Raw genomic sequence first — 16,600 nt, 5'->3', positions numbered from 1 at the left:
TCTACCCCTGTATATACCCTTGTATCTACCCCTGTATATACCCTTGTATCTACCCTTGTATATACCCTTGTATATACCCTTGTATCTGTCCTTGTATATACCCTTGTATATACCCTTGTATATACCCTTGTATCTACCCTTGTATCTACCCTTGTATATACCTTTATATATACCCTTGTATCTACCCTTGTATATACGTTGTATATACCCTTGTATATACCCTTGTATCTACCCTTGTATCTACCCTTGTATATACCCTTGTTTCTACCCTTGTATATACCCTTGTATCTACCCTTGTATATACCCTTGTATCTACCCTTGTATATACCCTTGTATCTACCCCTGTATATACCCTTGTATCTACCCTTGTATATACCCTTGTATATACCCTTGTATCTGTTCTTGTATATACCCTTGTATCTACCCTTGTATATACCCTTCTATATACCCTTGTATATACCCTTGTATATACCCTTGTATATACCCCTGTATATACCCTTGTATATACCCTTGTATATACCCTTGTATCTACCCTTGTATCTACCCTTGTATCTACCCTTGTATCTACCCTTGTATCTACCCTTGTATCTACCCTTGTATCTACCCTTGTATCTACCCTTGTATCTACCCTTGCATTTTGTGATTTTGTTATTGTTGTGACGGTTGCAGGGATGGTGGTAGTGAGGCAGTGTGGTGGAGTGTCTGGTGGATGTTTATGGTTGCTGCTGTCTACTCTAGACTACACTACATCACCATGCCATATAGAGTTGTGTAAGTAACAACCATCTCTCTCTCTCTCTCTCTCTCTCTCTCTCTCTCTCATGGTTTCTCACGCCGATAATGTGAAAAATCACGAAAACTCTTGGAAGTTCACTATTTTTTCACAGTACTTGTTTTGCATATTGTGATATCACCTGTTTACTGTGATTTTGTATATATATAATATATATAATATATATATAATATATATATATTATATATATATTATATATATAATATATATATATATATATATATATATATATATATATATATATATATATATATATATATATATATATGTATATATATATATATATATATATACATATATATGTATATATTTACAATGTCTCCTTGTCAACAGATGGGACGAGGCTCACTTTGGGAAGATGGTTGGATGGTACATCAACAGGACATTCTTTATGGACGTTCACCCACCAGGAGGCAAGGTGTGTGTGTGTGTGTGTGTGTGTGTGTGTGTGTGTGTGTGTGTGTGTGTGTGTGTGTGTGTGTGTGTGTGTGTGTGTGTGTGTATGTGTGTGTGTGTATGTGTGTGTGTGTGTATGTGTGTGTGTGTGTGTGTGTGTGTGTGTGTGTGTGTGTGTGTGTGTGTGTGTGTGTGTGCGCGCGTATTAGAGCAACTTATCAAAACACTGCAAAAGTTGTGCTTAATAAGCGTGACATAAGTGCATACAAGAAAGTGCCTTTTGGTAGGTGGTTAAGCGTGTACACTTGGCACTTGTCTCCTTGTAGTTGCTGCTGGCACTGTTCGGGTACCTGGGTGGCTACAATGGCACTCACTCCTTCGCAACACCCAACACCCCGTACGATGGATATCATGGCATCATGCCCATGAGAGTGGTGAGTACTCTCTCTCTCTCTCTCTCTCTCTCTCTCTCTCTCTCTCTCTCTCTCTCTCTCTCTCTCTCTCTCTCTCTCTCTCTGGCATACCACCCATGACATATTCCTGACATCGCCGCAGCTGACCCAGTGATGACCTGCCACCCTGTGGGGTGTTCTTTCCCTAGGGTTGTGCCCTGCTTGGGGCTGGGATGATACCCATGGGCTTCCACACGGTGTGGGTACTCACACGATCCCTGCCCACCGCTGCCCTGGCTGCTACCCTCCTCACCTTTGGTACGTAAACCATACCTGTCTCCTAATGCTATATAAAACTGCAGTGTATATCCCAGTATGTATATACTGGGATATACAACTCTCAGTGTATATACCCTCTATTACATTGTTTCCAAAGTATTGGAAACATGAACTTCAGCAAAACAATTTTCTGTATTTCGGTCTATATACACTTTATATACATCAGTCCTTCCATTAAAATTAATACGTAGATGCTTTTACATATAAACATTAGATGGCAATGTATATAATGTATCTCGTATTTCATTCTTTTGTATGTGTTGCGGTTCTGATGATGGCTGCGACTTCCGAAATCAGAGGTGGGTACCATTACCCTCAGCAAATTCATCCTATTGGACCCACTGCTGATGTTCTTCGTTCTGGCTTCTTTCCACGGACTGTGTCTCTCGCACAACGCTGCTGACAGGTGAGTCAGTGAGATGGTGAGGCAGTGGGTTGGTGATGCAGTGGTATGGTGAGGCAGTGGTATGGTGAGGCAGTAGTATGGTGAGGCAGTGGGATGATGTGTCAGTTGAATGCTGTGTCAGTGGGATGGTGTGTCAATTGAATGGCGTGTCAGTGAGATGGTGAGGCAGTGGGATGGTGAGTCAGTGGAGTCGGGAAGCAATGGATTAGTGTGGCAATATCTGATTCTTTAAGTAAAAGGAACGCCAGTTACTTGAAGTAAAGGCTCATTCGGTTTAGTTGGAAATATTTCCGATGCAAAACTGTTTATAGAAATCCATATCCATCTGCTCATTAAGGAATACACTCCAGTGTTTTAAGTGGAAGTTACTGCCTCACTTATTTACCAGACTAGCTCCCCTGCCACTCTTTTATATCCGAGACGTCCTATACACATTAATTATATATGTGAGACGTCTACACACAACTTGATTGAAAACTCCACAACATCGTTACGGAAAATTTTAGCTTAGAATATGTACCAGTAATATTATCCACTAACTCCATGCTTTATGTAAATGGTTAAGAGAACCATGAAACACTTTTGCAAATTTGGGAATCATTATTGTGGAATCTTGCCGCCCACAAGTGGTTTTTTCAGTGTGTAATTCTTCGACTCCCAGCTTGTTAATGTAAACGCCTTCATGATTCTCAGAGCTTGTTTCTGAAGCATCCAGTTCGACCAAAAACTCCCTGGCTCTTCTTTACTCGTTCCCTTAAAGAAGTGTCTTGATACTAGTCAAAGACTCATCCAACATTCTCCCTTGATGATAATATCAATAATTATAATTCTTCTCTCGTACTCCAGTCACTATGCTAGTCGCTGAGTCGGGGATATCCAGCCTTCATTATTTTTATGTTTTTATTTTTTAAGTTAACCTCGGAAACCTAACTACATTCGTACATCGCAACCATGTAGGCGAGTTTTAGATATCTCCTTTAATAAACTCTTCCTGGCAGGTCGTTCACAGGGTATCATGAGGGTCGTATATGTGCTCAGAGGCGAAAAGTTACATTCACAGGACGTCGATCAGCACAGATTCGTAACTCCAGTGACAAATGAAATATGTTCACAGCCCTCTTGGCAGGTCATTGACGTTCATCCCTCCGCTGACAGCTGGTTGATCTTCATGTCTCCCCTGGAAGGCCATTAACGCTCATATTTGTGTTGACAGGTCGTTCACGAGATCGTGGTGGCTGAGTTACACCTACACCGGGATAATGTTGGGCTGTGTCATGAGTGTGAAATTCGTGGGTCTGTTCGTGGTTGGTGTTGTGGGTTGCTATGCTGCCCTTGACCTGTGGAACATGCTGGGTCAAACATACCGACCTCTTGTAAGTATCTAATCCTCTTTTGACTCTGTAAATGGTCCAAGTCGGCCCGAAACATAGTCGTAAGCCTCTCTCTCTCTCTCCTATGTGCGGTTATTTGTGTATTGCTCCAGTCACTGTATTTCGTTCAATAATCCTCCTCCTCGTCCTCCTCCTAGTCCTCTTCCTCCTGTTTCTCTATTCTTGACTCAGACAGCTCTTAATTTAGATACTAACAGATAGTTCTTCTCAGTAGATAGCCTACATGTGGACTTCAAAGTCCTCTGTTATTTGTCTTCATGTACTCTTCTCCTTATCTTCCTCCTCCTTCCCTGCGTTCTCTCCAACTTCTCTTCCTTCTTAGCTTCTCGTATCTTTTCCTTCACATATGCCTTCCTGTCTTCTATTTCTTCTTCATCCTATTCCATTTCTGCTTTTGTTGCAATATTATATTCTTATATACTCCTGTTTACGATTTTACAGATTTCTTAAATGCCATTATTTTCTGCAGTGTGGAATTTAATGTTCATGGATATTGGGAAATAATTCAGACTCTCTCTCTCTCTCTCTCTCTCTCTCTCTCTCTCTCTCTCTCTCTCTCTCTCTCTCTCTCTCTCTCTCTCTCTCTCTCTCTCTCTCTCTCTCTCTCTCTCTCTCTCTCTCTCTCTCTCCCTCTCTCTCTCTCTCTCACTTGGTATTCATTTCTTCAGGTTAATGTGATGCAGCATCTGGTCTCCAGAGTACTCTGCCTCATCCTTCTGCCTGCTGTGATCTACCTCGCTGTCTTCTGCATCCATGACCATCTGCTCTTCAAGGCGTGAGTGTCACTCAAGACCCTCCCCCCAGGGCCAGCCAGCGCCGTATTGCAACAACCAGGGCAAGCCAGTGCAACGTTGCAACATCCAGGGGAAGGCAGTGCAACATTGCAACAGCCAGGGCAAGCCAGTGCCACCTCAAAATTACCTCTCTTGTACAGTCTCGGAGCTGTAGTCTCCTATATTCGTCTGAAATAGCCTGTATTGCAGGAAAAGCTTACCAGCAATAAAGACACTTAAATATCTTTATTGAAGAGCCAGAATTAAAAAGACATCTCTTGGGTGTAGCCATCCTTACAGGAGTGAGAATCAGAATTGAGAAGTAAAGGTAGACAGTCCCTCGTCATGGACCCAGCATATTGTCTTCCATAGAGAGTTACCTGCTCTAGACAGGGTTGGTAGTTGTTAGTTAGAGTCAGTACTAGTAGCAAAGAAAGTTGTATTTTCAGTATATCAGTATGAGGATTGTGAAGCAGGTGTATGTTTTCCTGCAGAGCCAGTGTGTTTGCTGCAGAGGAAGCTCACTTTAGTCCAGGCTTCCAGATGACTTTGAAGGACAACCAACTGAATAATGTATCCCAACCTGATGGTATGTTGCTCTCTCTCTCTCTCTCTCTCTACCTTCAAACCCATACAGATTAACCCCTTGAGATTCGTGGCTAACTATTTATTGATCTTTGGCAAGAGTGCTCAAAGTTGTGTAAAAAATAATCTAAGTTGATTGTTCGGTGGCCTAACCGGGCACCTGATGACCTGACCTGATCTGTGACAACCGCAGAGGTGGCCTACGGGAGCGTGGTGACCCTGAGGAACGACAACCTGGCTGGGGTGTACCTACACAGCCACAACCTGACCTACCCTGAGAGAGTCTTTCCCAAGAAGCTGCAGCAGGTTACAGGATTCAGAGCCAAAGACATAAACAATCACTTGTGAGTACTTCCACGTCTCTCTTTCCTGTTATGTACAAGTAAACAACAGGAGATTCGTTGTCTCTTGTTGTTTACTTGTACATTTGTCCCTTTGAAGACTCTTCACCACTAAATTTAATGAATAATCAACGTGGATGTAGCGCTGACTGAGATACAAATCTTCCACTCTCTCTACCCAAATGATTCTATACTCTACCCTCTGAAGAGGACAATTCTCCCCTCTCATAACTCTTCACACCCTCATCTCACTGGTCTTCCACAGCAAGCTTCTCTTCCCCGAGGAGGACCCTGACCTGTCTGACGGGTTCTACAGCGGAGAACCAGAGTTTCTAGCTCACGGAGACTGGGTGAGAATTTATCACACAGCTACCAGCGCCCTCCTGTCTTGTGGCAAGAACAAGAGTCTCATCACCACCAAACACAACCTCGTTTATGCCAGGCCTTATGTATGTAGACAACATAAAATGCTTTATCTGCTAATGTCATATCGCTTTTTGCAGCATATTCATAAGCAAAGTTCTTCCTTCTTGACATGTAATTCTGTATGTACTCTTTCATTTACACTACTACAATGTTTCACTCACACGGCAGCAATGTTTCACTCACACGGCAACAATATTTCACTCACAGAACCTGACGGATCCTCCCCAAGTTGATGCTGCCAGCGAAGTCTTTAATGTGGATCCCAGCAAAATCTCCAGCGCTGGGGTGAATACCATTACTTTCCTCTCACATATGTATATATATGCAATACAATCTTAACAATCATGGGGAAAGGGGACAGGAATCTTCAGCCAAAGTACTTTCACACGTCTCCGTGCATCATCAGGAGTTATTTATTATATATCCGCCGTCCCGAATAGGTAAAACTCGCGATTTTGGCTTAAATAGCAAGGCATTTCTTGCTGAATAAGACAAACGAAAATTTGTGTATGCAATAATTTTGTAAAAATCCTACTGAACCCAACGAGAAACATATATTTCATTGTGTTTATTATTAAATTATTGTAAACTTATCTAAAACATATTTAACTTCATTAGGCTAAATTAAATTGCGTTTATTATAATAAGGTTAGGTAAGTTTTCTAAGGTTCTTTTGGTACAAAATTATTAATTTTTACATTAACATAAATGAAAATATATATCTTTAAACGCATAAGAGAAAATTTTGGAAAAGACTTAATCTTGAATGAGTTCTTGCTAATTGCCCAGTTATACCTATTCGGCACGACATTATATATATATATATATATATATATATATATATATATATATATATATATATATATATATATATATATATATATATATATATATATATATATATATATATATATATATATATATATATATATATATATATATATATATATATATATATATATATATGTATATACATATATACATATATATATATATATATATATATATATATATATATATATATATATATATATATATATATATATTTATATATATATATATATATATATATATATATATATATATATGTAGTATTATGTATATACATATATATATATATATATATATATATATATATATATATATATATATATATATGTGTGTGTGTGTGTGTGTGTGTGTATACATATATTGAAAGTTTTGAGATTACTGGCTCACTGCAGGGTTTAAGGCAGCCAAACCATCTATAAGTATGCAGTCATAATTTAAGCAAGTATTTTCACGGCGCAGGTGTCGCCTTGGCAGATGTGGATGGTTCATCTCGAGGGAGGTAAACCTGGTGACAAGGTTCGAACCCTACATTCAAGGATTCAGTTTCTGTGTATTCCGAACAACTGCGCTCTCACCTGGCCCAGGGCGCCACTACCTGTGACTTGGTACGTACCAGTGGCAGCCATGCCCAAGTATGTGTCAGTGTGTTATATCGAAGTGGAGACTATTCTTCTTGGGTGAAGACAAGGGGTTTCGGGATTCGAAGTGCTGTTGGAGTGTAAACAAGGTAACATTTATGAAAGCATTCAGGGAAATTAGCTAGCTGGACTTGAGTCCTGGAGGTGAGAAGTACAGTGCCTGCACTCTGAAGGTGAGAAGTACAGTGCCTGCACTCTGAAGGTGAGAAGTACAGTGCCTGCACTCTGAAGGTGAGAAGTACAGTGCTTGTACTCTGAAGGGGAGAAGTACAGTGCCTGCACTCTGAAGGGGAGAAGTACAGTGCCTGCACTCTGAAGGTGAGAAGTACAGTGCCTGCACTCTGAAGGTGAGAAGTACAGTACCTGCACTCTGAAGGGGAGAAGTACAGTGCCTGCACTCTGAAGGGGAGAAGTACAGTGCCTGCACTCTGAAGGGGAGAAGTACAGTGCCTGCACTCTGAAGGTGAGAAGTACAGTGCCTGCACTCTGAAGGGGAGAAGTACAGTGCCTGCACTCTGAAGGTGAGAAGTACAGTGCCTGTACTCTGAAGGGGAGAAGTACAGTGCTTGCACTCTGAAGGTGAGAAGTACAGTGCCTGCACTCTGAAGGTGAGAAGTACAGTGCCTGCACTCTGAAGGGGAGAAGTACAGTGCCTGCACTCTGAAGGTGAGAAGTACAGTGCCTGCACTCTGAAGGTGAGAAGTACAGTACCTGCACTCTGAAGGGGAGAAGTACAGTGCCTGCACTCTGAAGGTGAGAAGTACAGTGCCTGCACTCTGAAGGTGAGAAGTACAGTGCCTGCACTCTGAAGGTGAGAAGTACAGTGCCTGCACTCTGAAGGTGAGAAGTACAGTGCCTGCACTCTGAAGGGCAGAAGTACAGTGCCTGCACTCTGAAGGTGAGAAGTACAGTGCCTGTACTCTGAAGGGGAGAAGTACAGTGCTTGCACTCTGAAGGTGAGAAGTACAGTGCCTGCACTCTGAAGGTGAGAAGTACAGTGCCTGCACTCTGAAGGGGAGAACTACAGTGCCTGCACTCTGAAGGTGAGAAGTACAATGCCTGCACTCTGAAGGTTAGAAGTACAGTACCTGCACTCTGAAGGTGAGAAGTACAGTGCCTGCACTCTGAAGGGGAGAAGTACAGTGCCTGCACTCTGAAGGTGAGAAGTACAGTACCTGCACTCTGAAGGGGAGAAGTACAGTGCCTGCACTCTGAAGGTGAGAAGTACAGTACCGGCACTCTGAAGGTGAGAAGTACAGTACCTGCACTCTGAAGGTGAGAAGTACAGTACCTGCACTCTGAAGGTGAGAAGTACAGTACCTGCACTCTGAAGGATATGCTGGAATGACGTAGTTCAGTGCATCATAGTGAAACGTGATGTTTCTACATTTCTAGAAAGAGAGCTAAGGAGCGAGTAATGGTGATTTTTTCTTCTTTTATCACTTTCTGCCTTGGTGGGTCAACAACAGCAATAATAATAATAATAATAATAATAATAATAATAATAATAATAATAATAATAATAATAATAATAATAATACACTTTTTTCTGGACCACTAAAATTTGGCCTAATGTGACCCTTGACAGGGGCGGGGGACAGGCAGAGGTGACCTGCTCTAACAACCTTAAAGACCCATACACTACATGGATGGTTGAACAGCACTTCAACCCCTACTGTAAGTACCAGAGTTAGAGTATATATATATATATATATATATATATATATATATATATATATATATATATATATATATATATATATATATATATATATATATATATATATATATATATATATGCAATAAGATCACAGTAAACAGGTGATTTCAGAATATGCAAAACAACCACTCTGAAAGAATAGAGAAATTCCAAGCGCTTTCGTGACTACTCACATTATCAAGGAACTATGAAAGTAAAGCATCCAAGGAAGCTATATAAGGGGTCTGGCCAACACCTCACTATCAGATCCCACAACGGTTAAACACCTGATGCGTGCCGGACCAACTGGACAGGTCCTTTGCACAACTCACCAACAAACTATTCTACCCAAGAAAATTTAAAAATTATTATTTGTCCAGTGTATTATTAAATTCTTCCCAAATTCTATTAATTATAAATGGATCTAATTTATATAAACCAAAGGAAATATTCATATTATTGTCAAAACTGCTTTTTATGAAACAAGATTCAATTATATTCCTGTCGACCATGGACTTGCTTGATACTACTTTCTCAACTTTTTGAAAATCAATTGGATGGTTAAAATCTCTTACATGAATAAATAGAGCATTGGAATCTTGTCCAGTTCTAATGCTATATTTATGTTGTTTTAATCTTAGTTCGAGATTTTTACCAGTTTGACCGTAATAAACTTTATCGCAAATTTTACAAGGAATCTTATAGACACATCCATCAGCATTTTGGGGGGAATTCTTTATGAAAAGTTTTTTTACTGTATCAAGATTTTTGAATACAACTTTAATATTAAAAGTCTTAAGAAGAGAAGGCATATCAACCAAGTTTTCATGGTAAGGGAGAACCAACATATTTTTAGTTGAATAAGGCTGGTTGTCCCTTTTTGGATTGTAAAAAGTATTTCTAGCAACTTTAAAAGATTTATCACTTACATTTCTTGGGTATTTTAAATCATTACCTATTTCATAAATTTTGGATATTTCCTCATCTATGAACTCAGGACTACAAATTCGTAAAGCTCTCAAAAGCATTGATGAGAAAACAGACAGTTTGACTCTATCTTGATGCGAGGAATAATAGTGGACATAGGAACAGTTATTTGTAGGTTTTCTGTAAATTTTAAATTTGAATTCATTATTACCCTTAATAATTAAAACATCTAGAAAAGGCAATGAGTTATTTTCTTCAAACTCAACAGTAAAGTTTATAGAATGGGCTAAGTTATTTAATTTTCCAAGGAAATGGTGTATATCTACATTTTTGGGCATAAGACACAAAATATCATCAACATATCTGAACCATTTAGCTCTATTAGGGAGGATTGTGTTAAGCAACCTTGTTTCAAAAAATTCCATGTATAGGTTACTAAGAACAGGTGAAAGAGGATTTCCCATTGCCATACCAAACTTCTGAGTGTAAAACTTATCATTAAATACAAATTTTGCATCAACAATGCAAAGTTTAATAAGTTTAATGATAGTAGGAACTGGCAATGGTATATCATAGTTAACGAGTTCTTCAGATAAGAAACTTAATAAATCATCAACAGGAACTTTCGTAAACAAGGAAGTAACATCAAAACTAACCATGTTAAAATCATTTAAGTCAGTCAAGGAGCTTAATTTATCAACCAAGTCTATGTTGTTTTTAACATTAAAGTTAGAAATTTTGCCAACAATAGGGCTCAAAATATCAACAAGCCATTTGGATAATTTATATGAAACTGACCATATGGAGCTAATAATTGGTCTGACTGGATTCCCTGGTTTGTGTGTTTTTATTAGTCCATACATGTAAGGTAAAGATGGATTAGTGGAAGTAAATTGTTTGACTAATTCATCTTTGCCTTTCAGTAGAAGTTTTATTGTTTTATTGAAATTGCTGTTAACGGTTTCTAGGGGATTTTTCCTAAGTTTAGAATAGGTTTCAGTATCATCTAAGAGATTATTCATTTTTTCTTGGTAGTCATTTTCTTTCATAATTACTATTGCATTTATTTTGTCTACTTTAGTAAGGCGCAAATTTTTATTGTTATTAAGTGTATCATAAGACTTAAAGAATCTTTGAGGGCAATTGGGAATGTTTGGTTTTAACATAGAGCTATATACCATTCCTTTACTAATATTAATTTCATCAGAGGATAAATCAGAAAATTTCTCAAAGTTACAAAAGGCTTTTGCAATTTCAACATTATTAAGTTTTTTTGAAGTTGCAAAACTTAGGCCAAAACCTAGAGCAGCAGTTGTATGTTTGTCTAAAATTTTATCTGATAAGTTAATTACAAAATTGTTATTAGCATGCTTTGTCCAATCACTATTTTCAATTAAAATGTAATGATTTAAAATACCCAAGAAATGTAAGTGATAAATCTTTTAAAGTTGCTAGAAATACTTTTTACAATCCAAAAAGGGACAACCAGCCTTATTCAACTAAAAATATGTTGGTTCTCCCTTACCATGAAAACTTGGTTGATATGCCTTCTCTTCTTAAGACTTTTAATATTAAAGTTGTATTCAAAAATCTTGATACAGTAAAAAAAACTTTTGATAAAGAATTCCCCCCAAAATGCTGATGGATGTGTCTATAAGATTCCTTGTAAAATTTGCGATAAAGTTTATTACGGTCAAACTGGTAAAAATCTCGAACTAAGATTAAAACAACATAAATATAGCATTAGAACTGGACAAGATTCCAATGCTCTATTTATTCATGTAAGAGATTTTAACCATCCAATTCATTTTCAAAAAGTTGAGAAAGTAGTATCAAGCAAGTCCATGGTCGACAGGAATATAATTGAATCTTGTTTCATAAAAAGCAGTTTTGACAATAATATGAATATTTCCTTTGGTTTATATTACCTGGAGTTTACCTGGAGAGAGTTCCGGGGGTCAACGCCCCCGCGGCCCGGTCTGTGACCAGGCCTCCTGTTGGATCACAGCCTGATCAACCAGGCTGTTGCTGCTGGCTGCACGCAAACCAACGTACGAGCCACAGCCCGGCTGATCATGAACTGTCTTTAGGTGCTTGTCCAGTGCCAGCTTGAAGACTGCCAGGGGTCTGTTGGTAATCCCCCTTATGTGTGCTGGGAGGCAGTTGAACAGTCTCGGGCCCCTGACACTTATTGTATGGTCTCTTAACGTGCTAGGGACACCCCTGCTTTTCATTGGGGGTATGGTGCATCGTCTGCCAAGTCTTTTGCTTTCGTAGTGAGTGATTTTCGTGTGCAAGTTCGGTACTAGTCCCTCTAGGATTTTCCAGGTGTATATAATCATGTATCTCTCCCTCCTGCGTTCCAGGGAATACAGGTTTAGGAACCTCAAGCGCTCCCAGTAATTGAGGTGTTTTATCTCCGTTATGCGCGCCGTGAAAGTTCTCTATACATTTTCTAGGTCGGCAATTTCACCTGCCTTGAAAGGTGCTGTTAGTGTGCAGCAACATTCCAGCCTAGATAGAACAAGTGACCTGAAGAGTGTCATCATGGGCTTGGCCTATCTAGTTTTGAAGGTTCTCATTATCCATCCTGTCATTTTTCTAGCAGATGCGATTGATACAATGTTATGGTCCTTGAAGGTGAGATCCTCCGACATGATCACTCCCAGGTCTTTGACGTTGGTGTTTCGCTCTATTTTGTGGCCAGAATTTGTTTTGTTCTCTGATGAAGATTTAATTTCCTCATGTTTACCATATCTGAGTAATTGAAATTTCTCATCGTTGAACTTCATATTGTTTTCTGCAGCCCACTGAAAGATTTAGTTGATGTCCGCCTGGAGCCTTGAAGTGTCTGCAATGGAAGACACTGTCATGCAGATTCGGGTGTCATCTGCAAAGGAAGACACGGTGCTGTGGCTGACATCCTTGTCTATGTCGGATATGAGGATGAGGAACAAGATGGGAGCGAGTACTGTGCCTTGTGGAACAGAGCTTTTCACCGTAGCTGCCTCGGACTTTACTCTGTTGACGACTACTCTGTGTTCTGTTAGTGAGGAAATTATAGATCCATCGACCGACTTTTCCTGTTATTCCTTTAGCACGCATTTTGTGCGCTATTACGCCATGGTCACACTTGTCGAAGGCTTTTGCAAAGTCTGTATATATTACATCTGCATTCTTTTTGTCTTCTAGTGCATTTAGGACCTTGTCGTAGTGATCCAATAGTTGAGACAGACAGGAGCGGCCTGTTCTAAACCCATGTTGCCCTGGGTTGTGTAACTGATGGGTTTCTAGATGGGTGGTGATCTTGCTTCTTAGGACCCTTTCAAAGATTTTTATGATATGGGATGTTAGTGCTATTGGTCTGTAGTTCTTTGCTGTTGCTTTACTGCCCCCTTTGTGGAGTGGGGCTATGTCTGTTGTTTTTAGTAACTGTGGGACGACCCCCGTGTCCATGCTCCCTCTCCATAGGATGGAAAAGGCTCGTGATAGGGGCTTCTTGCAGTTCTTGATGAACACAGAGTTCCATGAGTCTGGCCCTGGGGCAGAGTGCATGGGCATGTCGTTTATCGCCTGTTCGAAGTCATTTGGCGTCAGGATAACATCGGATAGGCTTGTGTTAATCAAATTTTGTGGCTTTCTCATAAAAAAATTCATTTTGATCTTCGACTCTCAGTCTGGTTAGCAGCTTGCTAAAAACTGAGTCATATTGGGACTTGAGTAGCTCACTCATTTCCTTGCTGTCATCTGTGTGGGACCCATCTTGTTTAAGTAGGGGCCCAATACTGGACGTTGTTCTCGATTTTGATTTGGCATAGGAGAAGAAATACTTTGGGCTTCTTTCGATTTCATTTATGGCTTTTAGTTCTTCCCGCGATTCCTGACTCCTAAAGGATTCTTTTAGCTTAAGTTCGATGCTTGCTATTTCTCTGACCAGTGTCTCCCTACGCATTTCAGATATATTGACCTCTTTTAGCCGCTCTGTTATTCTTTTCCGTCGCCTGTAAAGGGAGCGCCTGTCTCTTTCTATTTTACATCTACTCCTCCTTTTTCTTAGAGGAATAAGCCTTGTGCATACATCGAGTGCCACCAAGTTAATCTGTTCTAGGCATAAGTTGGGGGTCTGTGTTGCTTAGTATATCTTCCCAGCTTATATCGGTTAGGATTTGGTTTACTTGGTCCCACTTTATGTTTTTGTTATTGAAGTTGAATTTGGTGAATGCTCCCTCGTGACTAGTCTCATTATGTCGGTCTGGGGCTCCACGCATACATGTCTGAACCTCAATTATGTTGTGGTCTGAGTATATTGTTTTTGATATGGTGACATTTCTTATCAGATCATCATTGTTAGTGAAGATGTGGTCTAGTGTATTCTCCAGCCTAGTAGGCTCTATTATTTGCTGGTTTAAATTGAATTTTGTGCAGAGATTTAAAAGCTCGTGTGAGTGTGAGTTTTCATCAGAGCTGCCTCCTGGTGTTATTACTGCAACAATATTATTTGCTATATTCCTCCATTTTAGGTGCCTTAAGTTGAAATCCCCCAGGAGCAAGATGTTGGGTGCAGGAGCTGGAAGCTTTTCCAGACAGTGGTCAATTTTTAACAGCTGTTCCTGGAATAGCTGGGATGTTGCATCCGGAGGCTTGTAGACTACCACAATGATTAGGTTTTGGTTCTCGACCTTTACTGCTAAAACTTCCACTACATCATTTGAGGCATTAAGCAGTTCTGTGCAAACAAGCGACTCTGCAATGTACAGGCCAACCATCCCCCCCCCTTTTGCCTGTTCACTCTGTCACATCTTTATAGGTTGTAACCTGGGATCCATATTTCGTTGTCCAAGTGATCCATTATGTGGGTCTCAGTGAAAGCCGCGAACATTGCCTTTGCCTCTGCAAGCAGTCCACGGATGAAAGGTATTTTGTTGTTTGTTGCTGGTTTTAGACCCTGTATATCTGCAAAGAAGAATGTTATCGGACTGGTGATGTTGTTGGTACTGGGGGGGGATTTTTTTTCCGGCATTAGTATCTGTATCTGTTGGTTTGGAGTGGAGGCCATCGACTGTGGTTCCACTCCAGGAATGACTGGATTTGGTGTACGATTTCTGCCATTTCTTGCCAGTTTTTTTTTTCCTTCCTGCCACTAAAAAACCTCTCCCTCTTGAGTGGCTGTGGCTACCCAGGTTTTCCCATGGCCTGGATGTTTTGTATCTTTTTGTCCCCTTTAGATGGTATGCCTGGCAATTTAAGTTATAGCACAGTCTTTCCTGTACTGAAGAGGTACACAGTTCAGGGTGAAAAAGCTTACAGGAAGGGAGTTTGCATTTTCCTGTTGTCATATGGGCATGGCATTTTCTAGGGTGGTCATAGTTGCACGTCCCATCTGTTTTTCCAGATTTCCCATGCCAGCAGATACCAAGTGCATAGTATGTGCACAGGCTTGGTTTCCGTTTGCCTTGGGTTTCTGTGACTGTATTCCCTGTTGGTGCATGTTTCCCTGTCTTACTTCTATCCTCCCTAGCACCAACAATGGGGCTCCCACCAGTTGTTTTTGGTAATATATCCTCACTATTGCTAGTGGAGTCCTCTTGTTTGCTATTTCCTGCGGTATTTCTAGTTTGCAATATTGGTTTTATCTTATCTTTGACTACACTTGTTTCCCTACTATGGCTCCTGTCCCCTATGAGGTCATTTATATGTATTCCTTCCTGCGTATAATTCCCGACTACCTGGACAAAATCTTCAGCTGCACCATTACTGTCTCCCAGGACAGCATCTCCAGCTTCACCATTACTGTCTCCCAGGACAGCACCTCCAGCTTCACCATTACTGTCTCCCAGGACAGCACCTCCAGCTTCACCATTACTGTCTCCCAGGACAGCACTATCAGCCCCACATTTACTGACTACCAGGACTTCATCTCCAGCTTTACAGTTTCTGACTACATGGCCAGTATCAAGGGCAGTACCATTCAGTCCAGACTTTTTATGTTCCCATCTGTTGTTTACCTGGAGTTTACCTGGAGAGAGTTCCGGGGGTCAACGCCCCCGCGGCCCGGTCTGTGACTAGGCCTCCTGGTGGATCAGAGCCTGATCAACCAGGCTGTTGCTGCTGGCTGCACGCAAACCAACGTACGAGCCACAGCCTGGCTGATCAGGAACTGACTTTAGGTGCTTGTCCAGTGCCAGCTTGAAGACTGCCAGGGGTCTGTTGGTAATCCCCCTTATGTGTGCTGGGAGGCAGTTGAACAGTCTCGGGCCCCTGACACTTATTGTATGGTCTCTTAACGTGCTAGGGACACCCCTGCTTTTCATTGGGGGTATGGTGCATCGTCTGCCAAGTCTTTTGCTTTCGTAGTGAGTGATTTTCGTGTGCAAGTTCGGTACTAGTCCCTCTAGGATTTTCCAGGTGTATATAATCATGTATCTCTCCCTCCTGCGTTCCAGGGAATACAGGTTTAGGAACCTCAAGCGCTCCCAATAATTGAGGTGTTTTATCTCCGTAGAAAGCTTCCAGGTTTTCTTTGATGTTGTCCTCTTTTAATACCCTTGTGATTTTAGTCCACAGATTTATCTCATTTGGGCATACCCAAAAACACTTCCCTGTTTTAACACTGCTTGTAGCTAGTTCTTGGATATCTGCACAAGGGGCGTGACACCAATTTCC

At 40.6% G+C, this 16,600-nt stretch overlaps 1 protein-coding gene across 1 annotated transcript in view; it reads left to right on the top strand.

Moving 5' to 3' along the window:
- Positions 1-16,600, top strand: part of LOC128684492 (protein O-mannosyl-transferase 2-like) — a 36,352-nt gene that overhangs the window by 1,504 nt on the left and 18,248 nt on the right. The window contains exons 2-14 of the mRNA XM_070097097.1: positions 670-771; positions 1,127-1,211; positions 1,516-1,623; positions 1,791-1,899; positions 2,218-2,326; positions 3,540-3,699; positions 4,386-4,492; positions 4,985-5,079; positions 5,269-5,419; positions 5,682-5,865; positions 6,050-6,127; positions 7,133-7,278; positions 8,900-8,988. Of these exons, the coding sequence (XP_069953198.1) occupies positions 670-771; positions 1,127-1,211; positions 1,516-1,623; positions 1,791-1,899; positions 2,218-2,326; positions 3,540-3,699; positions 4,386-4,492; positions 4,985-5,079; positions 5,269-5,419; positions 5,682-5,865; positions 6,050-6,127; positions 7,133-7,278; positions 8,900-8,988 (1,523 nt within the window). The remainder of the gene's footprint in view (positions 1-669; positions 772-1,126; positions 1,212-1,515; positions 1,624-1,790; positions 1,900-2,217; positions 2,327-3,539; positions 3,700-4,385; positions 4,493-4,984; positions 5,080-5,268; positions 5,420-5,681; positions 5,866-6,049; positions 6,128-7,132; positions 7,279-8,899; positions 8,989-16,600) is intronic.

The sequence above is a fragment of the Cherax quadricarinatus genome, chromosome 4 (genome assembly GCF_038502225.1).
Source record: "Cherax quadricarinatus isolate ZL_2023a chromosome 4, ASM3850222v1, whole genome shotgun sequence".
In the NCBI taxonomy this organism is placed as follows: domain Eukaryota; kingdom Metazoa; phylum Arthropoda; class Malacostraca; order Decapoda; family Parastacidae; genus Cherax; species Cherax quadricarinatus.
The sequence above is the reverse complement of the archived record's forward strand: the minus strand, read 5'-3'. Positions and strand labels throughout refer to the sequence as shown.